The following is a 24,655-nucleotide window of genomic DNA, read 5'->3' as shown; positions in this document are numbered from 1 at the left end:
AATCCTCATTAACAGCTATTCACCCTCCTAGCCAGATCATGACCAACTCCTTTATCTGTCCAACTATTCTTCTCTCTCTTTTGGGCTCTATCCCTACCTATTGTTTGCCTCCTATCCCTTTGGGCTCCTCCTTGCCCTCCTCACCCTCCTTTGCATATAAACCAAAATTTTCCAAGCTACCATCCGTTCTGAGGAAGGGCCACCAGACCTGAAACATGAACTTTGATTTTTCTTCGCAGATGCTGCCAGAGTTTATAAGCTTTTCCAGCAACTTTTGTTTTTGTTCAACATTTATTAGAGATCATTATTTGGGCTCTTAAAGGGCTTCACAGAGTAAGTGCTGACAGGATGTTTCCGCCATGGGTGGCTAGAGGGCCAGAGTGCATAGTCTCTCAATAAATGGCACCAATTTAAGACTGAGATGAGGAATTTCTTGAGGGTTGAGAGTCTGTAGAACTCCTTGCCACAGAGCTGTGGTGACAGAATCCTTGTGTGTATTTAGGCTGAGATAGATTCTTAATCAGAAGGGGGAATCAAGGGTTACAGGGAAAACACTGGAAAGTGGCCATGTGGGATGTCGGATCAGCAATCTTCGTATCTTCCAGGATCCAGGACTTGAAGAGGTACTCCTGTTCTTATTCCTAAACAATCATGTGTTTCTATTCGATATTCTTAAAAGCTTAGAGAACATTTACACTCCAGTTTTAAAATCCTTGTTTGCAACATAAATTTGAAGCCAAGGAACAACTTCATTCATTGAGATCTGGATTCTTTTGACCAGTCTGCAAACAAGGTGATTGGCAAAAGAATGAAAGGTGCAAACGTTTTTTTGAAAAACTACTTCTGATCTGAAACAAACTGGCTGAAAGGTTGGTGGAAGCAATGTTCTTAATTGTCGAAAACCTGCCATTGACTGATGGACTGAATGATTTTTCAGAGCCCTTCCTGATGAAGGGTTTTTGCCCGAAACATCAATTTTTCTGCTCTTCGGGTGCTGCCTGACCTGCTGTGCTTTTCCAGCACAACTCTAATCTAAACTCTGGTTTCCAGCATCTGCAGTCCTCACTTTTGCCTGCCTGAATGATTTTTCAGTACTGTTTAATTCTGTTTTGTCTTGTTTTTGATTGTCCTACAAGAGGAAATCATTTCTCTGAATTTAACCTCTAAATAACTTTATTTTACCAATTCATCAGATCACTACTTAAATTTCTAAACTCAAGAAAATGCAAATTGTTTATGCAGACTGTACATAATTTAGCCAATTCATCATGGTATAAATCTGATTCACTTGCACAGCAGCATCTTCCAAGCACCTTTCTCTTGAGTGCAGCATTTAAAGTGCATGTGATGCTCTAGATGATGTCTATGCAACTGAAATTTAACTTTATCTCCTTTGTGCTTGGCTCCCATGAGCTAAGTTCTAATATTGCCTGATTGGGAAGTCTAGAACAGGGAAAAAAAATTCAAAATAGACTGTAGAGTCTTCTCAGCATGAATAAGCCAATATGCCTAGAGTTATTCTCTCAGATATGCTTAAATATTTGGTGGAGAGATGTTAGCTAACTTTCGAAATATATAAACACAAAATTGTTAAAGTACAGATTTGAGACAGCCTAGGGAATCCCTTATGGACTCAGACCTGTAAGCCTTTCTCTTGGTTCATCCTGGAGATCGTACTCTTTTTGGAAGTCTGGAATAAAAAAACCCTCTTAGAGATTAGTTTAATTTTAGTAATCCTCTTTATTTACCAATACCATCACTGTTAGAACATAACACTGATGCCTAGAAGCTAAACTAACTAGCCTCTAATAACCTAGGACAGTAGGGTACCAGCTCTTCAAGTGTTCTAGCAGGCTACTCCGATATACTGATACAAAGTGGCTTGCTTTATACAAAAGTTTGGAAAAAAAATGCATGTTCTAAATTAGACATAACGGGGAAAGACTATTCATAAGGAAGAAAAGTTAATTGACAGATCTGTGTGCGCTAGACTGATCACTCCTACAGGCCTTGAGCTATCCATCAGGTGGGGAAAAACAAATCCAGCTGAGTTAGGCATCTGCTGGCGAGATAATTTCTTATAAAGAAGTACTAGTCTAAATTAAGATATCATAAGGTAACCTTGCACAGCTCACATGTCTGGTATCACTGTTTTACGAAATGGCTCCTTAGCAAGGAGGCCAAATTTTTGACCATAAATGGCTTCCCGACAGATTGTGTCAGAATCTCTTCAACGTTAGGTTTCAAATAATTTTAAGCAGGGAGCAGATTCCTGCTTTTATCTTGAGCACAGAATCATTCTGTACCTGAGGCTGAAATGTTACTGCAAGGTTGGATTTAAAATGATGAATTAGTCTTGAATTAAACATGCCTTCTTTTCAAGCTTGTGGTTCAGATTCAAATAAGACCTAAGATCTGGCTAGTTAGAATTGACAGTGGGGCAGTCATGGTCTGTAAAAACAGCAAGTAAGTTATAGCTTTATCACGATTACCTTTTGCAGAGTTTGCATTTCATAACCAGTAATGGCTACGCCAAAATCATCAAAAGTCTCAAAATGCAATTAAATTCAATCCATAGCAAGTAAACACGGTTAATTTTCTACTGGCTCCAACAGCCTCAGATCTAAAATGGGGTCTCTTTCTCTAGTGTCCTTTTTGAACTTTCAAGTCAGGGTTTTGTAACAGCAAAGACTTTTTTCTGTCTGCCCCACTTGTAAGGAGTAATAAGAATCCATTACAATTAACAGCATCTGACCGTTAATTACAAAGCTTTTGATAGTACAGAGTTTCGTTTCAGGGTCAGAATCAATCACTGTCCTTAATTTCACAAGGGAGTGGCTTTGAATGTTATCACTTGGTGTCCTGTTCACGCAGATTCACCGATGCTAAGGCAAATGTTCTTAATTGCCTCACAGCATCCTGTTACCACTTGGTGAGCCTAGATGTCCTTATCTTCTGCATTCCTTAAGTTCCCCCCTTCTGAGCCTGCCTGCCTGTCTAATTTCTAGTGCTGTAAATGTGTTCTATGATTCAGCATTATATTTTAGTCTGCATATTTAAAGACAAGCTTTAAGGCTATAGACTTTCTCAAAAGGAGTTAAAATACTGTGACCAATGCTGCTGCATTCTCTTCCTTTACTTCGGGATGGAAACCAGCAAGTTGTGGCATTGGGTTTCTCAATTATTTTTCGATCTTATCGAATCTAGAAAATTCCACACAATGTTTAATTTTTGTTGCCCTTCTATCCCTAATGTTTTATCCTCTCTAGTGTTAAAGCGGGTCAAATGAGTGTGAGGAACTTGGAATAATTCATCTTAAGAACTGGAAAGATGATGAAATCAACAGCTGACAAATCTCTTGAAGCTTGATGGCTTAGAAGGAGGTGGCATTGGAGGTGATGGATGCATTGGTTTTGATCTCCCAGAATTCCCCATGTCCCCATGTATTGGAAGGTAACAATGTACCCATTTTCCTCAAGAAAGGAGGCAGGAGTGAAGATGAACATCTACAGATTAGATAGGTTTTCTCTCCTATGGCTGCAAGACTGGAATCTATAGATCACAAAACTGTATTAACACTCTAATCATTATGAAGGGGACATTGTTTGACAAATACTAGATTGTTTATCAATATACTTAATGTGCAGGGGACATTGTACTAGTGTGGATAGAATATTGGCTATCCAACAGGAAACAGTATGAATAAATGGTTATTTTTTACTTGGCAAGATGTAACGTGATGAGCCTCTTGGATCAGTTTTGGGGCCTCAGCCTTTCATAATTTTATATCAATCAGTAAGGTAAAGGGACTGAAGATAGTTGCTAAATTTGTTGGTGAGACAAAGACAAGTAGGAATGCAAGCTGGAAAGAGGACATCAGGCTACTAAGGAATTGAGAGGTTAAATGAGTAGGTAAAGATCTGGTAAGCCGTATTCCCTAAACCTTTTGCCACTGCATGAACTTTTTGAGGGCCATGTGTAGCAACAGCTCCCAGAGCGGAAGCTATTCATTGGCACCACATTTGCCATGTGTAGAGCTTCCTGGTAACTATGCAGATGAGAAGGGCAGTTGCTGACAAATGGCATATAATATAGGAAAATCTGAAATTATCCATTCTCCCGGGGAGAATTTAGTATTTTATCTAAACTGGAAGGCATTGCAGAAATCTGAGGTGTGTAAGAATCCGTGTCATTGTGCATGAATTGCAAAACCTTAATATGCCGGTTCAACAGGTAATTAAGAAAACTGATAGAAAATTATCATTTATTGTGAAAGGAATTAAATCCAAAAATAGAGGTTATGCTTCAGCTATATAGGCAGTCACTAGGTTACGAATAGGTTCTATTCTTGAGTACTATCATAAGTCAATTGTGTGCAAGTTGGAACACCACTGTACAATATAAAATGGCTGCTTGTAAATGTAAGCAAAGGTTTGCATGCTGGGTGTTTTAATATTTATACACTCTTGTCAGGGATCATGCTCATAAGTATGAGCATTCAAACTCTAATGCTCATAAATCGGGCACCTCTGTACAGGGCATTGGTGAGTCCACATCTGCGTTATAATATGGGTCTCTTTATTCAAGTTAGGTTGCAAGTGCATTGGACGCATTAGAACGTAGAACATAGAAAAATACAGCGCAGTACAGGCCCTTCGACCCTCGATGTTGCGCCGACTGAAGCCTACCTAACCTACACTAGCCCAATAATCTCCATATGCTTATCCAATGCCCGCTTAAATGACCATAAAGAGGGAGAGTCCACCACTGCTACTGGCAGAGCATTCCATGAACTCTCAACCCGCTGAGTAAAGAATCTACCCCTAACATCTGTCCTATACCTACCAGCCCGTAATTTAAAGCTGTGTCCCCTAGTAACAGCTGACTCCATTAGCGGAAAAAGGTTCTCACTATCAACCCTATCTAAACCCCTAATCATCTTGTACACCTCTATCAGATCTCCCCTAAACCTTCTTTTCTCCAATGAGAACAGCCCCAAGTGCCTCAGCCTTTCCTCATACGATCTTCCTACCATGCCAGGCAACGTCCTGGTAAACCACCTCTGCACTCGTTCCAATGCCTCCACATCCTTCCTATAGTATGGCGACCAAAACTGCACACAATACTCCAGATGAGGCCGCACCAGAGTCTTCTACAACTGCAACATGACCTCAGGACTCCGGAACTCAATTCCTCTACCAATAAAGCCCAGTACACCATATGCCTTCTTCACAGCACTATTTATCTGGGTGGCAACTGCATTCCAGAAAACCTTTTACTAAATGCACAGCCTGAAATAGGTTGTGGATATAAGTTTGCTCGCTGAGCTTGGAGGTTCATTTCCAGATGTTTCATTACCTTACTAGGTAACATCTGCAGTGGCTTCATGTGAAGCAATGCTGAAAATTCCTGCTTTCTATTTATATGTTTGGGTTTCTTTGGGTTGGTAATGTTATTTCCTGTGGTGAAGTCACTTCCTGTTTTCTCAGAGGATGATAGGTGGGGTCTAACTCGATGTGTTTGTTCATAGAGTTCCGGTTGGAATGTCATGCTTCTTAGAATTCTCGTGCGTGTTTTTGTTTGGCTCATCCTAGGATGGATGTGTTGTCCTAGTCGAAGTGGTGTCCTTCCTCATCTGTATGTGAGGATAGTGAGAGAATGTCATGTCTTTTTGTGGCTAGTTGGTGTTCATGTATCATGGTGGCTAGTTTTCTGTCTGTTTGTTACAGTCCTTGCATGGTATTTTGTAAATTAAGTTAATTTTGCTCATTGTCTGTATAGGGTCTTTATAGCTGCTGTTTTAGTGTGTTGGTGGGTTTGTGAGCTCCCATGATGCCAAGGGGTCTGAATAGTCTGGCAGTCATTTCTGAGATGTCTTTGATGTAGGAGAGAGTGGCTAGGGTTTCTGGACGTGTTTTATCTGCTTGTTTGGGTTTGTTGCTGAGAAATCGGCGGACTGTGTTCAATAGGTACCCATTCATAAACCTACCAACAGACTAAAACAGCAGCTAATGAACTTAAAAGACCCCATACAGACAATGAGCAAAACTAACATCATTTACAAAATACTGTGCAAGGACCGTAACAAACACTACATTGGACAAACGGGCAGAAAACTAGCCACCAGGATACATGAACTCCAACTGGCCACAAAAAGACATGACCGTCTCTCGCTAGTATCCTCACCTACGGATGAGGAAGGACACCACTTCGACTGGGACAACACATCCATCCTAGGACAAGCCAAATAAAGACACGCACGAGAATTCCTAGAAGCATAGAGTTCCAGTTGGAATGCTATCAACAAACACATCGAGTTAGACCCCATCTACCACCCCGTGAGAAAAGGAACAGGAAGTGACTTCACCACAGGAAATAACATCACCAACCCAAACATGGAAAGCAGGAATTTTCAGCATTGCTTCGCATGAGGTCACTGAAGATGTTACCTAGTAAGGTAACGAAACATCTGGAAATGAACCTCCAAGCTCAGCGAGCAAACCTACATCCAAAACCTCAACCTGAGCTACAAATCTTCTCAGAACTTGCTGAAATAGGTTGTCATGAGGAATAGTTAGACAGGCTAGGTTTGTTTCCACTGGACTTTAGAGGAGTAAGAGAGAACTTGATTTGAAACATGCAAGATCCTTGATTGGGTGTATTAGTGAGAAGAAATGGAATCTTGATTAAGCAGGTCTGTGAAAGTTTAGGGGTAAGTCGTGGAGTAATCAGATCAGCCATGATGTTATTGAATGGTGAAGTACATTTGAGGACCAATAAGATATAGAGGCAGAATTGGGCCATTTGGCTCATTTGAGTCACCTCCCCCATTCAGTCAAGTGGCTTACTCATTTGTTGCATACCTTTTTAAAAGAAGTACTTCGAGGCAATGCAACTATATTAGGAGTACAGTAAATTGATTCCCTGAATGATGAGGGTTATTGTTGTTTGTGAACAGTGTGGTACCGAAGATGTTACAGGAAGATCTGAGATGCTGTGTGCATTGGAATTGTGTAGAATGTTATCTTGGTAAAGAGATTTGTCTGCATAATAGTGCCCACCAATTATTGGCACTTTGCAAAATTTCAAGTTGAAGATGCAAATTCATTCAATGTCGACTTGAAACTACCATTGCCATTTTCTAACTATGCACTCAAGTCCATATCCTGCCTTCAATTCATGCAACTGAAAGCATGGCAAATGGAAGCTCCTAACTGCTATGCAGTTTAAGGGGACCAGCATATCATGGTCACAGTTATCACAGTTTAAGTTTACCAGCTTGGATTCTAACCTGTGTTTTAGTGTTCTTAACTTTTGAACTGAATTTTTTTTTTGAGGTAATTTGGTCTTTTTTGCATCTCTTCTTACCAACTTGCATCCTTTTTGCTGAAGTCTGTAACCTGTATAACATTTCAAGTTTTTTTTTGTCAGTTCTGTTTTGTGCTTAACAAAGCTGAAAATGTGTTGCTGGAAAAGCGCAGCAGGTCAGGCAGCATCCAAGGAACAGGCATAAGCCCTTCTCCAGCATCTGCAGTCCTCATTTCTCCTTGTGCTTAACAAAGCCTTATTTTGACATTTCAGCACTCAAGTAATTTTACTTTGTGTTCTAACCTGTCTGCTTCACCTTTTTTTGTATCCCTGATGTATTCAGTATGATCCTGTAAATTCCAATGTTTATATTTGAATTACATTGTGTTCCTGTCTCTCTCAATTGTAAGTATAGTAATCATGTTACTGCACCAATAATCCAAAGAATGCACTTTTTAAATGATACCATGGCAGTTTGAGAATTATATTCTGCTTTTGTTTAAGCAGTTGGAGATAAGATAGTGTTATTGGCAAAATTACCATGAAGCTGTTAGTTTATCATAAAAACGTAATGAGAGAATGGTAGGATTGGGCAGAGTCAGTGTTAATGGAAGGGAAGGCTCTCTTGACAAACTTGAATTTTTTTGAGGCATGCTACTTGGAACACAAACAAGGGAAAACCAGTGGATGTGGTACATTTGAATTTTGATAAGGCTTTTGATTAGGCTCCACATAGGAGGTTAATATGAAATTGCAAAGCATGTGATTGGGGGGAAAGGTAGTATATATTTCGAATTGGTTAATGAATAGAAAGCAGAAAAGGAATAGTGTTCTCAGGATGGTGGGATATTACTAGTAGGTGTGGCAAGGATCAGTGGTAGGGCCATAGCTTTTCACAGTCTATATCAACGATTTGGATATGGTGATGACACAAAGCTAGGTTGGCGTATTAAGTTGAAGAAAATGCAAGGACATTGCAGGAGGCTAAGCAAATAAGCTAGATTGTGGCCGATGGAATATAACTTTGGAAGAGAAAACAGAACAGAATATTTCTTAAAAAGGTGGAGGTTCAGAAGTGCAGGTGACTAATGGGATTTTGGTGTCCTTGTCCAGGAGTCGCTAAAAGCCTGCAAGTGTGCAAGTACAGCAAGCAGTGACAAAGTGAAACAGCATGTTAACATTCATTTTGAGAAAATTTGAGAAGTAAAAGTGTCTTGCTAGGTTGTATAGTGCTTTGGTGTGACCGCACCTGGAATGATTTGTTTTGATTTCTTTATCCAAGGGAGGGTGTACTTGCTAGGAATGCAGTGAAAGTTCATTAGATCAATCATTCGGATTATCTTGAGGAGGTGTTAAGGAAACTGTGTGTCTGTATTCCTGAGAGCTTTGAAGAATGAGAAGTGAACTTGTCGAAACATTGAAAATTCTTACAGGGAGTGACAGTCCATGTAGATAGGATGCTTCTAGTAGTAGCAGAGATATAATTTCATAATAAGGGGTAGAGCATTTAAGATTGAGATGAAGAATTTCTTTACTGAGTGTGGTGAATATTTGAAATTCTCTAGCCCAGTGACCTGTGAAAACCCAGTCATTGAGCATGTTCAAGTGAGAAATCGATAGATTTCTTGATGTCTGACATGAAGGGGTAAGGATGTCGTGCAGGAAAGTGTTATTGAGATCAATCAGCTGTCATCTAATTGAACTGTGTGGTATCTGTGATCTAATTGATGGGCTGAATGGCCTCTGATTCATGTGTTCCAGTGTTTTTCTATTCCTCTGTCAAGGAAGAGAATCTTGCAGCCCTTACCAAATCTGGCATACATGACTCCAGTCTCACTAGTCTGGTTGAGCTGGATTATTAACTAATATTTGAAATATATTCACATCTATTGACATAGTCAAAAGTGTTGAAAACAAAGCATATTAACATTGCAGATTTTTTTCTGAAAGCATCCCTTAAGTTAAACATGGTAAGGGTCCTTGGGAGTGTTGCTGAACAAAGAGACCTTGGAGTGCAGGTTGATAGTTCCTTGAAAGTGGAGTTGCATGTAGACAGGATAAGGAAGGAGGTGCTTGGCAGGCTTGCCTTTGGTCAATGCATTGAGTGTAGGAATTGGGAGATCATGTTCCAGCTGTCCAGGACATTGATAGGCCACTTTTGGAATACTGCATTGAATTCTAATCTCCCTGTTATAGGAAGGAAGTTGTGAAGCTTGAACGGGTTCAGGAAAGATGTAAAAGGATGGTTCTATGGTTGGTGGGTTTGAGCTAGAGGGAGAAGCTGAATAGGCTTGGGCTATTTTCCCTGGAGTATTGGAGGCTGAGAGATGACCTCCAAGAGCTTTACAAATTCATGAGGAGCATGGATACGGTGAACTGCCAAGATCGTTTCTTCAGGCTAGGGGAGTCCAAAACTAGACCGCATAGATTTAAGTTGAGAAGGGAAAGATTTAGATTGGATTAGATTCCATACAGTGTGGAAACAGGCCCTTCAGCCCAACAAGTCTACACCGACCCTCCGAAGAGTAACCCACCCAGACCCATTTCCCTCTGACTAATGCACCTAACACTATGGATAATTTAGCATGGTCAATTCACTTGACCTGCACATCTTTGGATTGTGGGAGTGAACCCACGCACCTGGAGGAAACCCATGCAGACACTGGGAGAATGTGCAAACTCCACACAGACAGTTGCCTGAGGCTGGAATCGAACCCGTGACCCAGGCGGTGAGGCAACAGTGCTAACCACTGAGCCACCGTGCCGCCCTTTAAAAGGGACCTAAGGGGCAACGTTTTCATGCAGAGTGTGGTTTGGGCAGGGAATGAGCTGCCTGAGGAAGTGATGGAGACTGGTACAACTACAACATTTTAAAGGCACCTGGATGGATATGTAAATGGGAAGGATTTAAAGGGATATGACCCAATTACTGATAAATGGGACTAGATTAATTTAGGATCTTTGGTCAGCATGGACAAGGTAGACCAAAGGGTTAGTCTCAGCTGCACAGCAAGGAAACAATGTTGAGAAATTCATGAAGGGTATTCTCTACCTATTTCTGTAGTGTTTCTAAGTAAACGAAATTTTAATTTTTTGTTTTCCAGATAATATACTGAGACTGCTATTGTTAAAGTGTACTGAACAGTCCTGTGGATATAATTTTTGCTCCAATATAATGACTGTTTGTTCTACCTCTGGAAATTGTGATTCAGAACTAAGAATTAATTATATGGTTATTTTTATTTCAGTACGCAGAAGTGTTATGACCAACCCAAGTTTCTGGCATGGTATGCGTTCTAACCTACCAATCAGCACAGACATCCAGCTACGTTTATATTCCTCAAATGACAAAAAGGATGGAACCTATGAGTATGGTGCCAGCAGTAGCTCCGCTTCCTTGGGAATGGAACCCAGCACTCAACAAAATTCTAAAATAGTTGGTAAAAATCACACTTCTATTTTGTAATTTGCTAGAGACTTTGCCAAAGGCTCACTGTAACCAGTACAATTTTTCACGTGCTTCTTGTGAATTAACCGACATAGTTGGTGTGTTTTCCAGACTACCTTTGCACTTAGCTTCATGTAACATTGGGAAGAGTCATTGCTGCTACACAGCATCTCTAATGATATTATCAGCACCGTTTAAGTGTAATTAAACATTTCTAAGGAAGGACATTTATAGTTCTGTCCATTCTGTCCTAAGTGTTTATGCTATGAAGAGCATCAGTGAGAAATTGCATTAGTGAAGCACAATCTGATATGTTGGAATAAGCAGTGCAGCATTTTTGTATCTTGCAAAGTGTACACAAATAAAATCTTAAACCGCAGTTTAGTTGTATGAAGTTAGTATTTCAAACCTGCAATTGCCCAAATGAATCTCCAATTGTCATTCTTAACTGCAGCAAGTTCATGCTACAACCATATGCTTTTAAGAACCGCAAGAACAACAAATGCTGGAAATCAGAAACAAAAAAGCTCTGCAGATCAGGCAGCATCTGTGGAGAGAAATCAGTTAGCATTTTTGGGTCAGTTGACCCTTCAGAACTGATGGTATCTAGGGAAAAGTTGTTGTTTTTGCCAAAGATAGGATGGAGGGAGTGAGTAAAGGAGTAAATGATAGGTGGAGAAAGAGCCCGAAGAGAAAAGAACAATTGGACAGACACAAGAATAGATAACCATCATCTAGGAGAATGAATAGCTACTAATGCGGACTATTAGTAGTTAACATAGGTTGTGTGTAATAGCAGACCATGTGATAACAGGGCCTGGTGAGTGTGTTGGGATAAGGACATTGGAGAAAGGTTACATTCCCAAATTAGACCTCCCAAAATGTCCCACCTTGCATTTTCAGGATTAAATTCCATCTGCCATTGCCAATTTACCATTTTAAGAATGTAGTCTGAGACCACCCTCCTTGTCAACAGCACCACCAATTATCGTATCATCTGCAAACTCTCCAGTTAAATCTTCTACATCTACATCCAAGTTAATATAACAAACAGCACTGATCCCTCAATATGCTGCTGACCACAGGCTTCCGATCATAAAAACATCCCTCCAACATCATCTTTTGCCTTCTATTGGCTTTTATGTTTTGGACCAGCCTTCATGTGAGACATTGTCAAAGGCTTTACTGAAGACCATGTAAAAGACATCCACTGCACTACTGTTATCAATCTATCCAGTCAGCTTTTGAAAATAATCCATTAAATTAATCAGACAGGCTCTGCCTCTTAGAGTCATAGAGCATGGAAACAGACCCTGTGACCAACTTGTCCATATTGACCAGATATCCTAAATTTAGTCCCATTTACCAGCATTTGACCCATATCCCTCTAAACCCTTCATTCCATACATATACCACCCTCTGCATGAAAAAGTTATCAATTAGGTCTCTTGCAAATCTTCCCTTTCACACCTTAAAGCTACACCCTCTAGGTTTGGACTCTCAGGAACAGACCTTACCCATTCACCCATCCATGCCCTTCATGATATTATAAATATTTATAAGGTCACCCCCCAGGCATTCAATGCTCCAGGGAAAATAGTCTCTCCCTATAGCTCAAATCCTCCAATGCTGACAACATCCTTTGTAAATCTTTCCTAAACACTTTCAGGTTTCGCAACATCCTTCCAATAGGGAGACCAGAATTACACTCAATTTTCCAAAAGTGGCCTAACCAAGGTGTAACCAATGTCCTGTATAGCCACAACATGACCTCCCAATTCCTATACTTGGTGTACTGACCAATAAAGACAAGCATACCAAACACCACCTTCACTATCCTGGTGCAACTCCACTTTAAAGGAACTATGAACCTGTACTCAAGGTCTCCTTGTTCAGCAACACTCCCCAAGATCTTACCATTAAGTGTATCAGTCCTGCCCTGATTTGCCTTTTCAAAGTGCATCACCTCCCAAATTAAACTCATCTGCCACTCCTTAGCCCATTGGCTCATCTGATCAAGATCCTGTTGTGTTCTGAAGTAACCTACTTTGTTAACCACAACACCTCCAATTTTTGTCATCTCCAAACTTACTAATCATACCTCCTCCTATGTTCATGTCCCAATTATTTACGTAAATGACAAAGTAGTGAACCCACACTGATCCTTGTGGCTTATTGCTGGTCACAGGCCTTCAGTCTGAAAAGCAACCCTCTGCTACTACCCTCTCTCTTACCTTCAAGGCAGTTCTGTCCAAATGACTAATTATCTGTGTATTCCAGGTGATATAACCTTGCTGACCAGTCTACAATGAGGAACCTTGTCAAGTACCTTTTTCAAGTCCGTATAGATCATGTCCAATACTCTGACCTCATCTGTCCTCTTCAAAAAGCTCAACCAAGTTAGTGAGACTTGTCCATTTGCAAAGCCATGTTGACTAATCATTCCTGCTATTCCAAATGTGTGCAAATGCTGTCCCTCAAGATTCTCTGCAAACACTTGCCCACCACCAACTGAGAAACAAAAAAATTTGCATTGACTATCCCTGCCATTCCAAGTGTTGATTAATCCTGTCCATCAGAATTTTGTCCAGTAACTTCCCAACCAATAACATCAAACTAACTGGTCTGCAATCACCTGGCCTATCCTTGTTGCCATTCTTAAACAAAGGACATACATTACTCTCCTCCAGTTATCTGGTACTTTATCTCTGGTCAGCGAAGTATTAAATATCTTCACCAGGGTCCAAGCAATAACCTCTCTTGCTCTCAGATCAAGATGAGATATATCTCATAAAGACCTGGGGATTTATGTCTTTTATGCCCCCTAAAACATCAAATACCTCCTCTTAACAACATGTTCTAGAACCTCAACATCCTAACTGAAATTCTCCGCTGCAATGTTTTTCTCCTTTGTGAATACAGATGAGAAGTATTCATTTAAAATCTCACTGGCTGCACACACCGGTTATTCCTTTGGTTTCTAATAGGCCCCATTCTTTCCATGGTAATTATTTTACTCTTAATTAAAATATCTTGGGATGTCCTTGATCCTATGTGCAAAGGTGTTTCCTTTGCCCTCCTAATTTATTTGCTACTCCTTAGACTCTATAATAGGATTCTGTTATTTTTAAGAGACTGTACAGAACATATGCTTCCTTTTTCTATCTAACTCTCACTATGACTTGACATCCAGGGTTCCCCGGATTTGATACTCTTGCCCTTCAATCTTCGGGGAACACTAAACCCTGGATTCTCACTATTCTACTTTTAAGATTCCCATTTTCCAAATATAGACTCACCTGCAAATAGCTTCTTTCGGTCAGAACCCATCCAATGATATTGAAATTGGCCTTTACCAAGTTTAGACACGTAACTTCTACACTACCCTTGTCCAATTTCAGAATGATTTTGAAACTTAGAGTTAAGGTCACTATCCCCAAAATGTTCACCCAATGAAAACACTTGATTGACTTTATTCCCTCTGATTTGGTCTAGCATGGCCCTATCTCTATTGGAACTATCTGTGTGTACTGGCACAAAAATCTCTCCTGTATGCAGTTAAAAGTTCCACTCCTTCTAATCCTTTCACACTCTCTATTGATTCCAGTGAATATTGGCAAAGTTAAAATCTCCTACAATATAATCCTGCTTCTTGCACACTTTTGTGATTCATCTGTGTATCTGCTTTGTCTCCCTTTGACTTTTGGTAGGCCTGTAATATAATCCCAACAAAGTAATTGCTTCCTCCTTATTTAAAAGATCTGCCCAGTGACCTCATTTGAAGACACTTCTTGGACATCCTCCCTCATTACTCCAGTGATGGTTTCCTTTATCAGTAATGCAATGCCCCCACCTCTTTTCTACATTCCCCACCTTCCAATGTTCTTGAAACTTCTATACTTTGAAATGCTGAGGTGCCAGCTCCCTTCAACCATGTTTCGGTGATTCTAACAATATCACAATCCCATGTATTGATGAATGCTCTTCAGTTCATCTGTCTTAACAACCATGCTCCTTCTGTTAAAATATATAGATATGCCTTCGTTTTCTGGACCTCCCATGCACCTTATGCTGTCCATACATTCTCTGGCCTGTGGAATTGGGCAATTCAGCCTGTCAAGTTCACACGTGACCTGCTGCAGAGCATCGTATCCAGACCTCCCAGCCCCATAACCCTGCATTTCCCATAGCTAATTCATCTAGCCTGCACATTCCAGGAAATCATGGGCAACTTAGCATGGCCAGTCCACCTAACCTGCACGTCTTTAGACGACTGTGGGAGAAAACTGGAGCGCACGGCAGAAAACCATGCAGGGAGAATGTGCAAACTGCACATAGCTAGTCGCCCAAGGATAGAATTGAACTCAGATCTCTGGGTGATGCAGCAGTGCTAATAACTGAGTCACCGTGCCACCCTATGAATGATTTCCTGTCCTACATTGCATAAACTGCAACTTTTTAAATCCTAACACTATGGTATTTTTATTAAAGAAGGGAGTAAGGGGTAAACAAGAAACTGAATAAAATGTTAGTGCTTTCCATCTCAACATAAGCTGCCAAATCTGCTGAGTTTCTCCAGCACTTTTATTTTTGTAATTCAAGCATAGATGGAATAAATAAATATAAATCTATGTAGGAAAGTAAGCCGTGAAGTATACACATCTACAAAAGGATATAAATTGTTGTATGAACAAATATCTGGCAAATGTAGTCCAGTGTAAGAAACTGTAAAATTGTCCATTTTGGCAGAAAGAATAAAACCAAAGTATATCTCAATGGTGTGAGATTGCAGAGTTTTGAGATTTAAAAGGATCTTTGTGTCCTAGTACATTAACCACAAAATGGTAGTACGCAACTAATTTGGAGATGTAACAGATTATTATGTTTATATCAAGGAGAACTTAACACAAGTTTGGAGTTAATGGAGCAATTATACAGGCATTGGTGAGACCACTTGGATTCTCGTTGAAAGAAATTGTCAACACTGTACATAGTACTCCCAGTGAAGCCTTGAAAACAGTTCAGCAAAGGTATACAAACAGAAAATAGAAAAAGGTGCAGGCTACTCAACCCATTGCACCCTCTTTACCATTTAACATGATCATGGCTGATCAGCGATCCCAATGCCATAATCCTGCTCTGTCTCCATACTACTGGATACCAGTAATCTCTTGGAATCTTATCCATTTCTTAAACCTTCAGTCGCTTGGCCTCCACAGCCTTGTGTGGTAAAGAATTCCACTGGTTCACCACTGTCTGAGTGAAGGCAAATGGCCTGGAGATCACAAGAACTGCAAATACTGGAAAGTCAGACTCTATGAAGTGTGGAGCTGTGAAAAGCCCACATATCTTGAGAGAGCTCATTCCTGTCTTGGGCCACCCAGCCAGGGGAAATGTAATTTGTGCATCCAGTCTGCTCAGCCCTGTTAAGTTTTTTTTTATATATACTTTTTACCGCCCCTGATCTTCTGAATTTCAGTGACTGCATATTTAATTGACCTATTCTGTCCTCATGACAAGCCTGCTATCCTTGGAATTGGTCTGATGATCCTTCTCTAAGTCTACTGTGGAAAGTATATTTTGTTTCTTGGGTGAGACCAGAACTGCATACACTGGTGAGAACACACTTGGAGACAATGTCCTGTTTAGCTGCAGTCATATATCTTTGTTCCTGTAGTCCTCTTGTAATAACATACCATTTATAATCCTAACTGCATACTGCACATGCATGTTTGTTTTCAGTGACTAGTGTGCAAGGACACCCAGGTCCCTTTTGTGCATCCGCATTGTGCAATCTATCACTATTTAAATACACTGCCATTCTGATTTTCTGACTAAAGTGCATAACATTACACTTAACCCCAGGTATCATTTCTCCTTTCACAAACCCATGTTGATTGTATAATCCTGTTGATATTTTGAAAATCTCCTGTTATCACAGCATTTGTAATGAACTCGACTTTTTTTCCCTACTACTAATTTATATATATGTTCCTTTTTACACTGAGTTACATCTGTCACTCTTCAATTTGATCTGTTCTATGTTCTCAGAATTTTAGAAGCTGACATTCAGCACACTTACTACCTCCGTAGCCACTACCTTTAATATCCTGCAATGTAGACCACCTGAGCCTGAGGATTCATCAGCTTTCAGTCCCATTAATTTTTCCACTAATTTTACAAATATTAATTTCCTCCAATTCCTCCTCCTCGATCCTTGGCTCTCCAGTGCTTTTGAGAGGTTAACTGTTGTCTTTTATGAAGGTAGAGCTAAAGTGGTTGTTGAATTTCTCTGCTGTTTGCTTGTTCCCCATTTATTAATTCTGTTTTATACTGGGGGCCACATTTATTTTCATTAAGATTTCTCTTTTTACACAAAAGCTTTTGCAGTTTGCTTTTATATTGATTGAAAGTTTGCTGTTCTTCTTTATTCTTTTCCTCTCTTGGTCCCCCTTTGAATTGTGCACTGCTGCCAATCCTCAGACTTTCTGCTTTTTCTAGCACCATTATAGGAGTCCTCTTGGGATCAGATATTATCCTTAATTTCTTCTATAAACCATGGTTGGACTTGTCATGTTTTTGTTTGAAAAAGATGCACAACCAAACATGTTCCCAGGATGGTGGGACCGTTCTTTGAAGAGAGCTTGGATATATTGAGCCTGAATTATCCAGAGCTTTAAAGAATAAGAAGTAAACTTATTGAAACTTACAAAATGCTTAAAAGGATAGATGTAGGTAAGATGTTTCCTTGAGTAAGGAGTCTAGAACCAGGGGTACAATTTTAAAAAGAAAGGATGGCAAATGATGGAATATGAATTCAATTTAAAAATCTGGCGTTAAGAGCATAATGATGACCACAAATTCATTGTCAATTTTTTGGAAAAACCCATGTGGTTCGCTTATTCTCTTTAGGGAAGGCAACTGCCATCCTTTACCTGTCTGGCCTAAATGTGACTTCAGACCCACAGCAATGTAGGTGACTCCTACCTGCCTTCTGGCTTGGCTAGTAAATGCTTGCCCAGCCAGTGGTGCCTTCATCTTGTGAATGAATTGGGGGGAAAGAAGTAGCTTTTCAATTCCTAGTCTCCTTGAAGTTGAAGATAAAGAAGGAAAAAGAAAAGAGCATCTTCCTACTCTTGCTCAACAAATGATCAATGGTTTCACTCAACCAGGGCAGTCTGATAATTAGTTTTAGATTAATACCTGGAGTGGTTGCGTTACCTTATGAAGGCAGGCTGGATGGACCAAGATTGTATCCATTGTTCAGAAGAACAAGTGGCTTGATTGAAACGGATGAGGTCATGATGAAATTTGAAAGGATGTTTCTTTTGATGGTAGAATCTATATTTCAAATAACTATTTCAGACAGATGAGAAATATTTTCTAAATTGAGTGTTTTGAATTTTCTTCTTCAAAGGCGGTGGAGACAGGACCTTGGAATTTTTTTAAAGGCTGATCTAGAGCAATCCTTGATGAGCAAGGGTGAGGTTATTGAGATAGACAGGAAAGTTGGAGTAATCAGTTCAGTGATCATATTGAATGACAGAACAGGCTGGAATGATGAGTGTCCCAACTCCTGAGCTTAGTTCATATCCTTTTCCACATTTTTCTGTCCCTGAAAAATTGTGCCAAATTTTCCTTTGCCTTACCGCTAGTTCTGCAGAACTGTCTGTTAATCGACTTTTTGTCTTTTTACTTTCCTGCCCCCTAAAATATGTTGAATCCATTTTGTGACCAAGCTTTCCAATTCTCCTAATTAACATATTGTGGTTTGACATCTGCTTCTAGATTTGTTAGCGTTTTCCCTTTCCCCTCAACAAAATACTATGATGTTTTCATGCTAAAATATGTAGCATAGGTACTTTTGGTTGCAATTACTATTATCTGCAGGTTTTAATTTTTAACCTGAATGATCCTGTTTCCTAAATTTATTTTAGCAGCTCCAGGGTCCAGTGCTTCAAGTCAACCTACTTTGGAGCAAATCCAAGTGAAAGGTAAGCTACTTAATTGTGGACTAATTAAATAGCAGTTAGAGTCTGCACATGCTGTTGTTGACTAATCTAGAGACCACCTGAATAATCCAGAGAACGTGATTTGAAATAAAGTGTACAATGCAGTTACACTTCTGACTCTGTATCCATCGCCCTATTTAGTGCTTTCCAAATTCTAACCATATTGTTTTAACGAAAGCAGCTCAGTAGTGACTCATTTACTAGGAACACTAATCTTCATTCTTGGAGATGTTCCAGATGGATTCCTCCTCCAGTGTCTTCACATAGTTCTTAAAATGTGGTAGCCAGAAATTTGGATAAAATGCCCCAGTTGGGACTGAACTAGTGTTTTATATAGGTTTAGCATAACTTCCAGGCCTGAACCCTATATCCCAGATGTTTATTCCACTGCTTTATCAACGTCTTTCAAGGTTTGAATATGGTTGTGCTCTGGTTTCTTGCACTCTTTTTTTTTAAAATTGTGCCATTTAAATTGTATTGTTTCTTCTCCTTATTTCTATCAACATGCATCATATGACCATTCCATAATCCTAGCACAGGATTGTTGCACAAAAGGTGGTGATTCAACCAGTCTGAACTTTCTGCAAGAGCAGTCCGCCAGTACCATTTTCCACATCCTTTCTTGTATTCCTGCAAAATGTTCATTTTCAGAATATAATCGACAACCTTTGTGGGATTTACGATCAAATCTACTTCCCCAATCCCCTCAGGCAGTGCATTGCAGATGCTGAGTGTTCAATGCATTTAAAAAATATCTTTACTACTTGTAGCCTTTTTGGTTCTTTTGCCAGTCACTTTAATTTGATGACCTCTGGCCCTCAACTCTTTTGCCAATGTGAACAGGTTTCCCTTATCTACTCATTCCAGATCACTGACTATTTACATTTTTGTTCATTCATGGGATGTGGACATCACTGGCTAGGCCAACGTTTATTGCCCATTCTTAATTAGGAGTCATTGCTGTGGGTCTGTAGTCACATGTAGGCCAATTTCCCAAAAGAGATTAGTGAACCAAATGGGGTTTTGTTGACAATCAATAATGGTATAATTTCCTCTTATTTCCAGTTTGTTTTAATTGAACTCAAATTTCACCATTTGCCATGCGTCCCCAGAGCATTCCCTGCATCTCAGGATTAACAGCTATCACCTATCACAATCGACCACTTTTAAGGATGGCCAACTTCTCCAATCTATTCCTGAAACTGAGTCCTTGGTCCCTGGAACCATTCTTGTTTTTTTTTTGCACTCTCTTTGGCACATTCACCATCTTTCAAAAGTGCATTGCTCAGAATTGGAATGCACTTGTGGGGCTATGAACCAGTGTTTTATAAAGATTCATCTTAACTTTCTTGTTTTTGTTCTCCTGATTACAAAATCCATTTTCACACATACCATGTGAACCATATTCTAAACACAATTCAACAATTTGTACATACAAAGCCTCCAATTTCATAAAACTCAACAGCACAGAAAAAGGACTTTGGCGCCTCAAGTCTGTGCCAGTCAAAAGCAAGCACCTAACTGTCCTATTCCCATTTTCCAGCACTTAGTCTATTGCTTTGTATGCCTTTGACATTGCAAGGATGCATTTAATTACCATTAAAATGTTATTTTGGTAATGTTACGAGGGTTTCTGCCTCTACCATCCTGATGGGTGTGACTTCCAGATGCCTGAGTTCACTGAAGATTTCTTTTCCTCATCACCTCCTTTCCCTTTAAGTCTATGCCCCATGGCCATTTATCCCACCACTAAAGGGCAAAGCTCCTTTCTGTACGCAATATCCATGTCCCTCATAAGGTTATACATCTCAATCAGCAACTTCCTTAGTGTCTTCTGTTACAAGGAAAATAACTCCAATCTATCCAATGTGTCTTAACTAAAATTTTCTAACCCAGGCAACATCCTAGTAAATCTCCTCTGCATCCTTCCCATTGCAATCACAACCTTCCTATAGTGTGGATTCTAGAATTCCATTTGTCACTGATCAGCCCGTCTGTCCAGCACTAATCGAAGGCTTTTTTCCTCACTATTTACCACTCCTTCAATTTTCACATCATCAATGAACTTCTACGTTAGGGCCTAAATCATTTAGTTATACCACAAACAGCAAAGGCTCCAACACTGATCTTTGCAGAACTTTGGACACTGGCTTTTAATCATACAAACATCCATCACTCAACTACCACCCTTTGCTTCCTGTCACTCTGGATCTAGTAAGCCAAATTTCTTTGCTATCAGTCTCCCATGTGAGACCTTATCAATAACCTTGAAATCCAAAATGGTTATGTCCTGTGCCTGTTCCCCTTTTTAGAGTCGTATCCCTCATTCTTTGTAACAAAATAGAATACTTCACAGTTCTTTGCATTAAGTTTCATTTGCCAAGTATTGTCCATTCCATTAGCCCATCTAATTCTCTTGAAGTCCATCTTTATCTATCTTGTAATTTGCCAGTATTTAAAAAAAAATTGTGCCACCAGATTCATACTAGTGCAAGGCAGATGTAAAATTCTCACTTAGTACCTAGAGTTGGAAATCATAGTCAGCTCATTCAATTGATTTGAGTACATGATGGCAGAACTTGGGTGCAAATCATCTTTAGGATCCCCATGTAATCCATCTCTCCTTTTTATGATCATTTATCTATTTAGATGCCTATAGAGGTCTTTGACAGCTACTGTAAAGGGGAATTTGGTCTCTTCTCATTTGGTCTGTCTTTCTAATTTCACTTTTCCCACTTCATCTCCGCCCTTTTTATTCAACCTTATTCCCTTTGGTAATATCAGCCTGAAATTTGTCACGTTCACATTTTACCGGTTACATCTTTTTCTCTCTCTCCTCATCAAGCCACTCTTTGACTGCAATTTAGCTGCATTGTCTCTCATTCAGAATTAATTGTTGTTATTGGACTCCAGTAAGGCATTCAATCAGGTTTCCCATGGGAGACCGGTGAGCAAGGTTAGACCTCGTGGAATACAGGGAGAACTCATCATTTAGATACAAAACTGGCTCAAAGGTAGAAGACAGAGGGTGGTGATGGAGGGTTGTTTTTCAGACTGGAGGACTGTGACCAGTGGAGTGCCACAAGGATCGGTGCTGGGTCCACTACTTACCATTTTTATAAATGATTTGGATGTGAGCATAAGAGGTATTGTTTACTGATGACACCAAAATTGGAGGTTACCTCAGAGTACAATGGGATCTTGATCAGATGGGCCAACGGGCTGAGAGATGGCAGATAGAGTTTAATTTACATAATTGAGGTGCTGCATTTTGGGAAAGCAAATCTTAGCAAAACTTGTACACTTAATGGTAACATCTCTAGGGAGTGTTGCTAAACAGAGACCGTGGAGAGCAGGTTTATAGCTCCTTGAAAGTGGAGTTGCAGGTAGATCGGATAGTAAAGAAGGCATTTGGTATGCTTTCCTTTATTGGTCAGAGTATTGAATACAGGAGTTGGGATGTCATGTTGCGGCTCTACAGGACATTGGTTAGGCCACTGTTGGAATATTAAGAACAAAGAAAATTTACAGCATAGGAACAGGCCCTCCGACCCTCCAAGCCTGAGCCGATCCAAATGTACTGTCTAAACCTGTCGGTCAATACCTAAGCATTTGTATCCCTCTACTCCCCACCTACTCATGCATCTGTCCAGACACATCTTAAATGAATCTACTATGCCTGCCTCTGCCATGTTTGCTGGCAACACGTTCCAAATGCCCACCACACTCTGAAGTAATTGCGAGCAAATCTGATCTCCTACCTATTGGAAAGATGTTGTGAAACTTGAAACGGTTCAGAAAAGATTTACAAGGATGTTGACAGGGTTGGAGGGTTTGAGCTATAGGGAGAGGTTGAATAGTCTAGGGCTGTTTTCTCTGGAGCGTTGGAGGCTGAGGGGTGACCTTTATAGAGGTTTGCAAAATCATGAGGAGCATGGATAGGATAAATAGGCAAAATCTTTTCACGGGTGGGGGAGTCCAGAACTAGAGGGAATAGGTTTAGGGTGAGAGGGGAAAGATATAAAAGAGACCTAAGGGGCAACTTTTTCATGCAGAGGGTGGTGCGTGTATGGAATGAGCTGCCAGAGGAAGTGGTGGAGGCTAGTACAATTGCAACATTTAAAAGGCATCTGGATGGGTATATGAATAGGAAGGGTTTGGAGGGATATGGGCCGGGTGCTGGCAGGTGGGACTAGATTGGGTTGGGATATCTGATCGCCATGGACAGGTTGGACCAAAAGGTCTGTTTCTGTGCTGTACATCTGTGACTCTGACTCTTGGATGTTCCTTGTCCTTTTCTATAAATAATCTTTTTGGTACTACAATTACTGTTCTCTAAATGTTGCCCAACTGCTACTTGACTCACCTTATTTCTTTTAATTCGCAGCAGTGAAAACTGATGGATAAAATTACCTGAACATACATGCAAATCACTGCTGTACTCAATATTTTGTTAAAATCTCCAATTATAAGTCCTTCTGTAGTCGAGCACATATTTACAAAAGAGCAGTTATGACTATGTTCCTCTATCTGTGTTTTAAAGCTGAAATGAGCTCTATCATAACTTTTGTATTCTGTTACATTGTTGATGTCACAGTCATGGGTTTCACTGATTTCATTGTGGGCTACAATTTTGAACTGTTTTAGCAGAAGCTGCTAATCCCATGATCCTCCTGTACAGAATGAATGTTAGTGAGTTGTTTGAGAAGTTTTGTAGCTCAGATTGAGGTTCTGGATGTAAGTTTGTTCACTGAGCTGTAAGGTTCATTTTCAGATGTTTCTTCACCATATTAGGTTATCAGTGAGCCTCCGGTGAAGGACTGGTGTTAGCGACCCGCTTTCAATTTGTGTTTAGGTTTCCTTGGGTTGGTGATGTCATTTCCTGTCCGAGGATGGATGTGTTGTTCCAGTCGAAGTGGTGTCCTTTCTCCTCTTGTATGTAAGGATGCAGAAAACTAGCCACCAGAATACATGAACATCAACTAGCCACAAAAAGGCATGACCCACTCTCGCCTCTGTATGTAAGGATAGTAGTGAGAGTGGGTCATGCCTTTTTGTGGCTAGTTGATGTTCATGTATTTGGTGGCTAGTTTTCTGCATCCTTACATACAAGAGGAGAAAGGACACCACTGCGACTGGAACAACGCATCCATCCTCGAACAAGCCAAACAGAAACACGCAAGAGAATTCTTACAAGCATGGCATTCCAACCAGAGCTCTATCAACAAGCACATTGACTTGGACCCCATTTACTACCTTCTGAGAAAAAGAACAGGAAATGACATAACACAAGAAAACTTAAATACACAAGTAGAAAGCGGTCGCTAACACCAGTGGTTCACCAGAAGCTCACTGAAGATGTTACCTAGTATGGTGATGAAATGTCTGAAAATGAACCTTCCAGCTCAGCGAACAAACTTACATCCAGAGTGAATGTTTCTAAAGGGTGAGACCAGCTTTTCAAGGCCACTTGATTTGCATGACCTCACAGATGGTTCATTGATATAACATCAGTTTTTGGGCTACATTGAAATGTTATCTGTTCCTGAGACAGACTTTCAGTTGATGCAAAATATGTGATATGACAGAATTCATTAGTGAAGAATTTTAAGCCTTTAAGGATTTATTCATTGCAGATGCTTTATAGCTAAAACATGATATAGTTTAACTTTTGAAACTTCTGACAGCATTTTGCATTGCAGCCATTTTTGTATTCAGTATTTCCAAAGCTTTCTCGAGTATGAGGAGCTTAGGCCGTCAGTAGGAGATAGTGTGAGTGTGTTTAATATATATTGTGTGTACTCTTACAGCACAGTGGTGAACCCTCCTGCTAATTAAACAAAACATCAAAGCTCATCTCGCTTCGTAATTTGTTAAAGTTTGAATG

General features: G+C 40.0%; 1 protein-coding gene across 4 annotated transcripts in view; it reads left to right on the top strand.

The window, feature by feature from the left end:
* The window catches only part of slc30a9 (solute carrier family 30 member 9), a 149,095-nt gene that overhangs the window by 28,131 nt on the left and 96,309 nt on the right, over positions 1 to 24,655 (top strand). For all 4 annotated transcript variants that reach the window (XM_060824535.1, XM_060824543.1, XM_060824526.1 and 1 more), the window contains 2 exons: positions 10,557 to 10,748; positions 18,694 to 18,750. In XM_060824535.1, coding sequence (XP_060680518.1) covers positions 10,557 to 10,748; positions 18,694 to 18,750 — 249 coding nt within the window. The remainder of the gene's footprint in view (positions 1 to 10,556; positions 10,749 to 18,693; positions 18,751 to 24,655) is intronic.

Source organism: Hemiscyllium ocellatum, chromosome 1, assembly GCF_020745735.1.
Source record: "Hemiscyllium ocellatum isolate sHemOce1 chromosome 1, sHemOce1.pat.X.cur, whole genome shotgun sequence".
Taxonomy (NCBI): domain Eukaryota; kingdom Metazoa; phylum Chordata; class Chondrichthyes; order Orectolobiformes; family Hemiscylliidae; genus Hemiscyllium; species Hemiscyllium ocellatum.
This window is presented reverse-complemented; position numbering and strand designations above follow the sequence as displayed.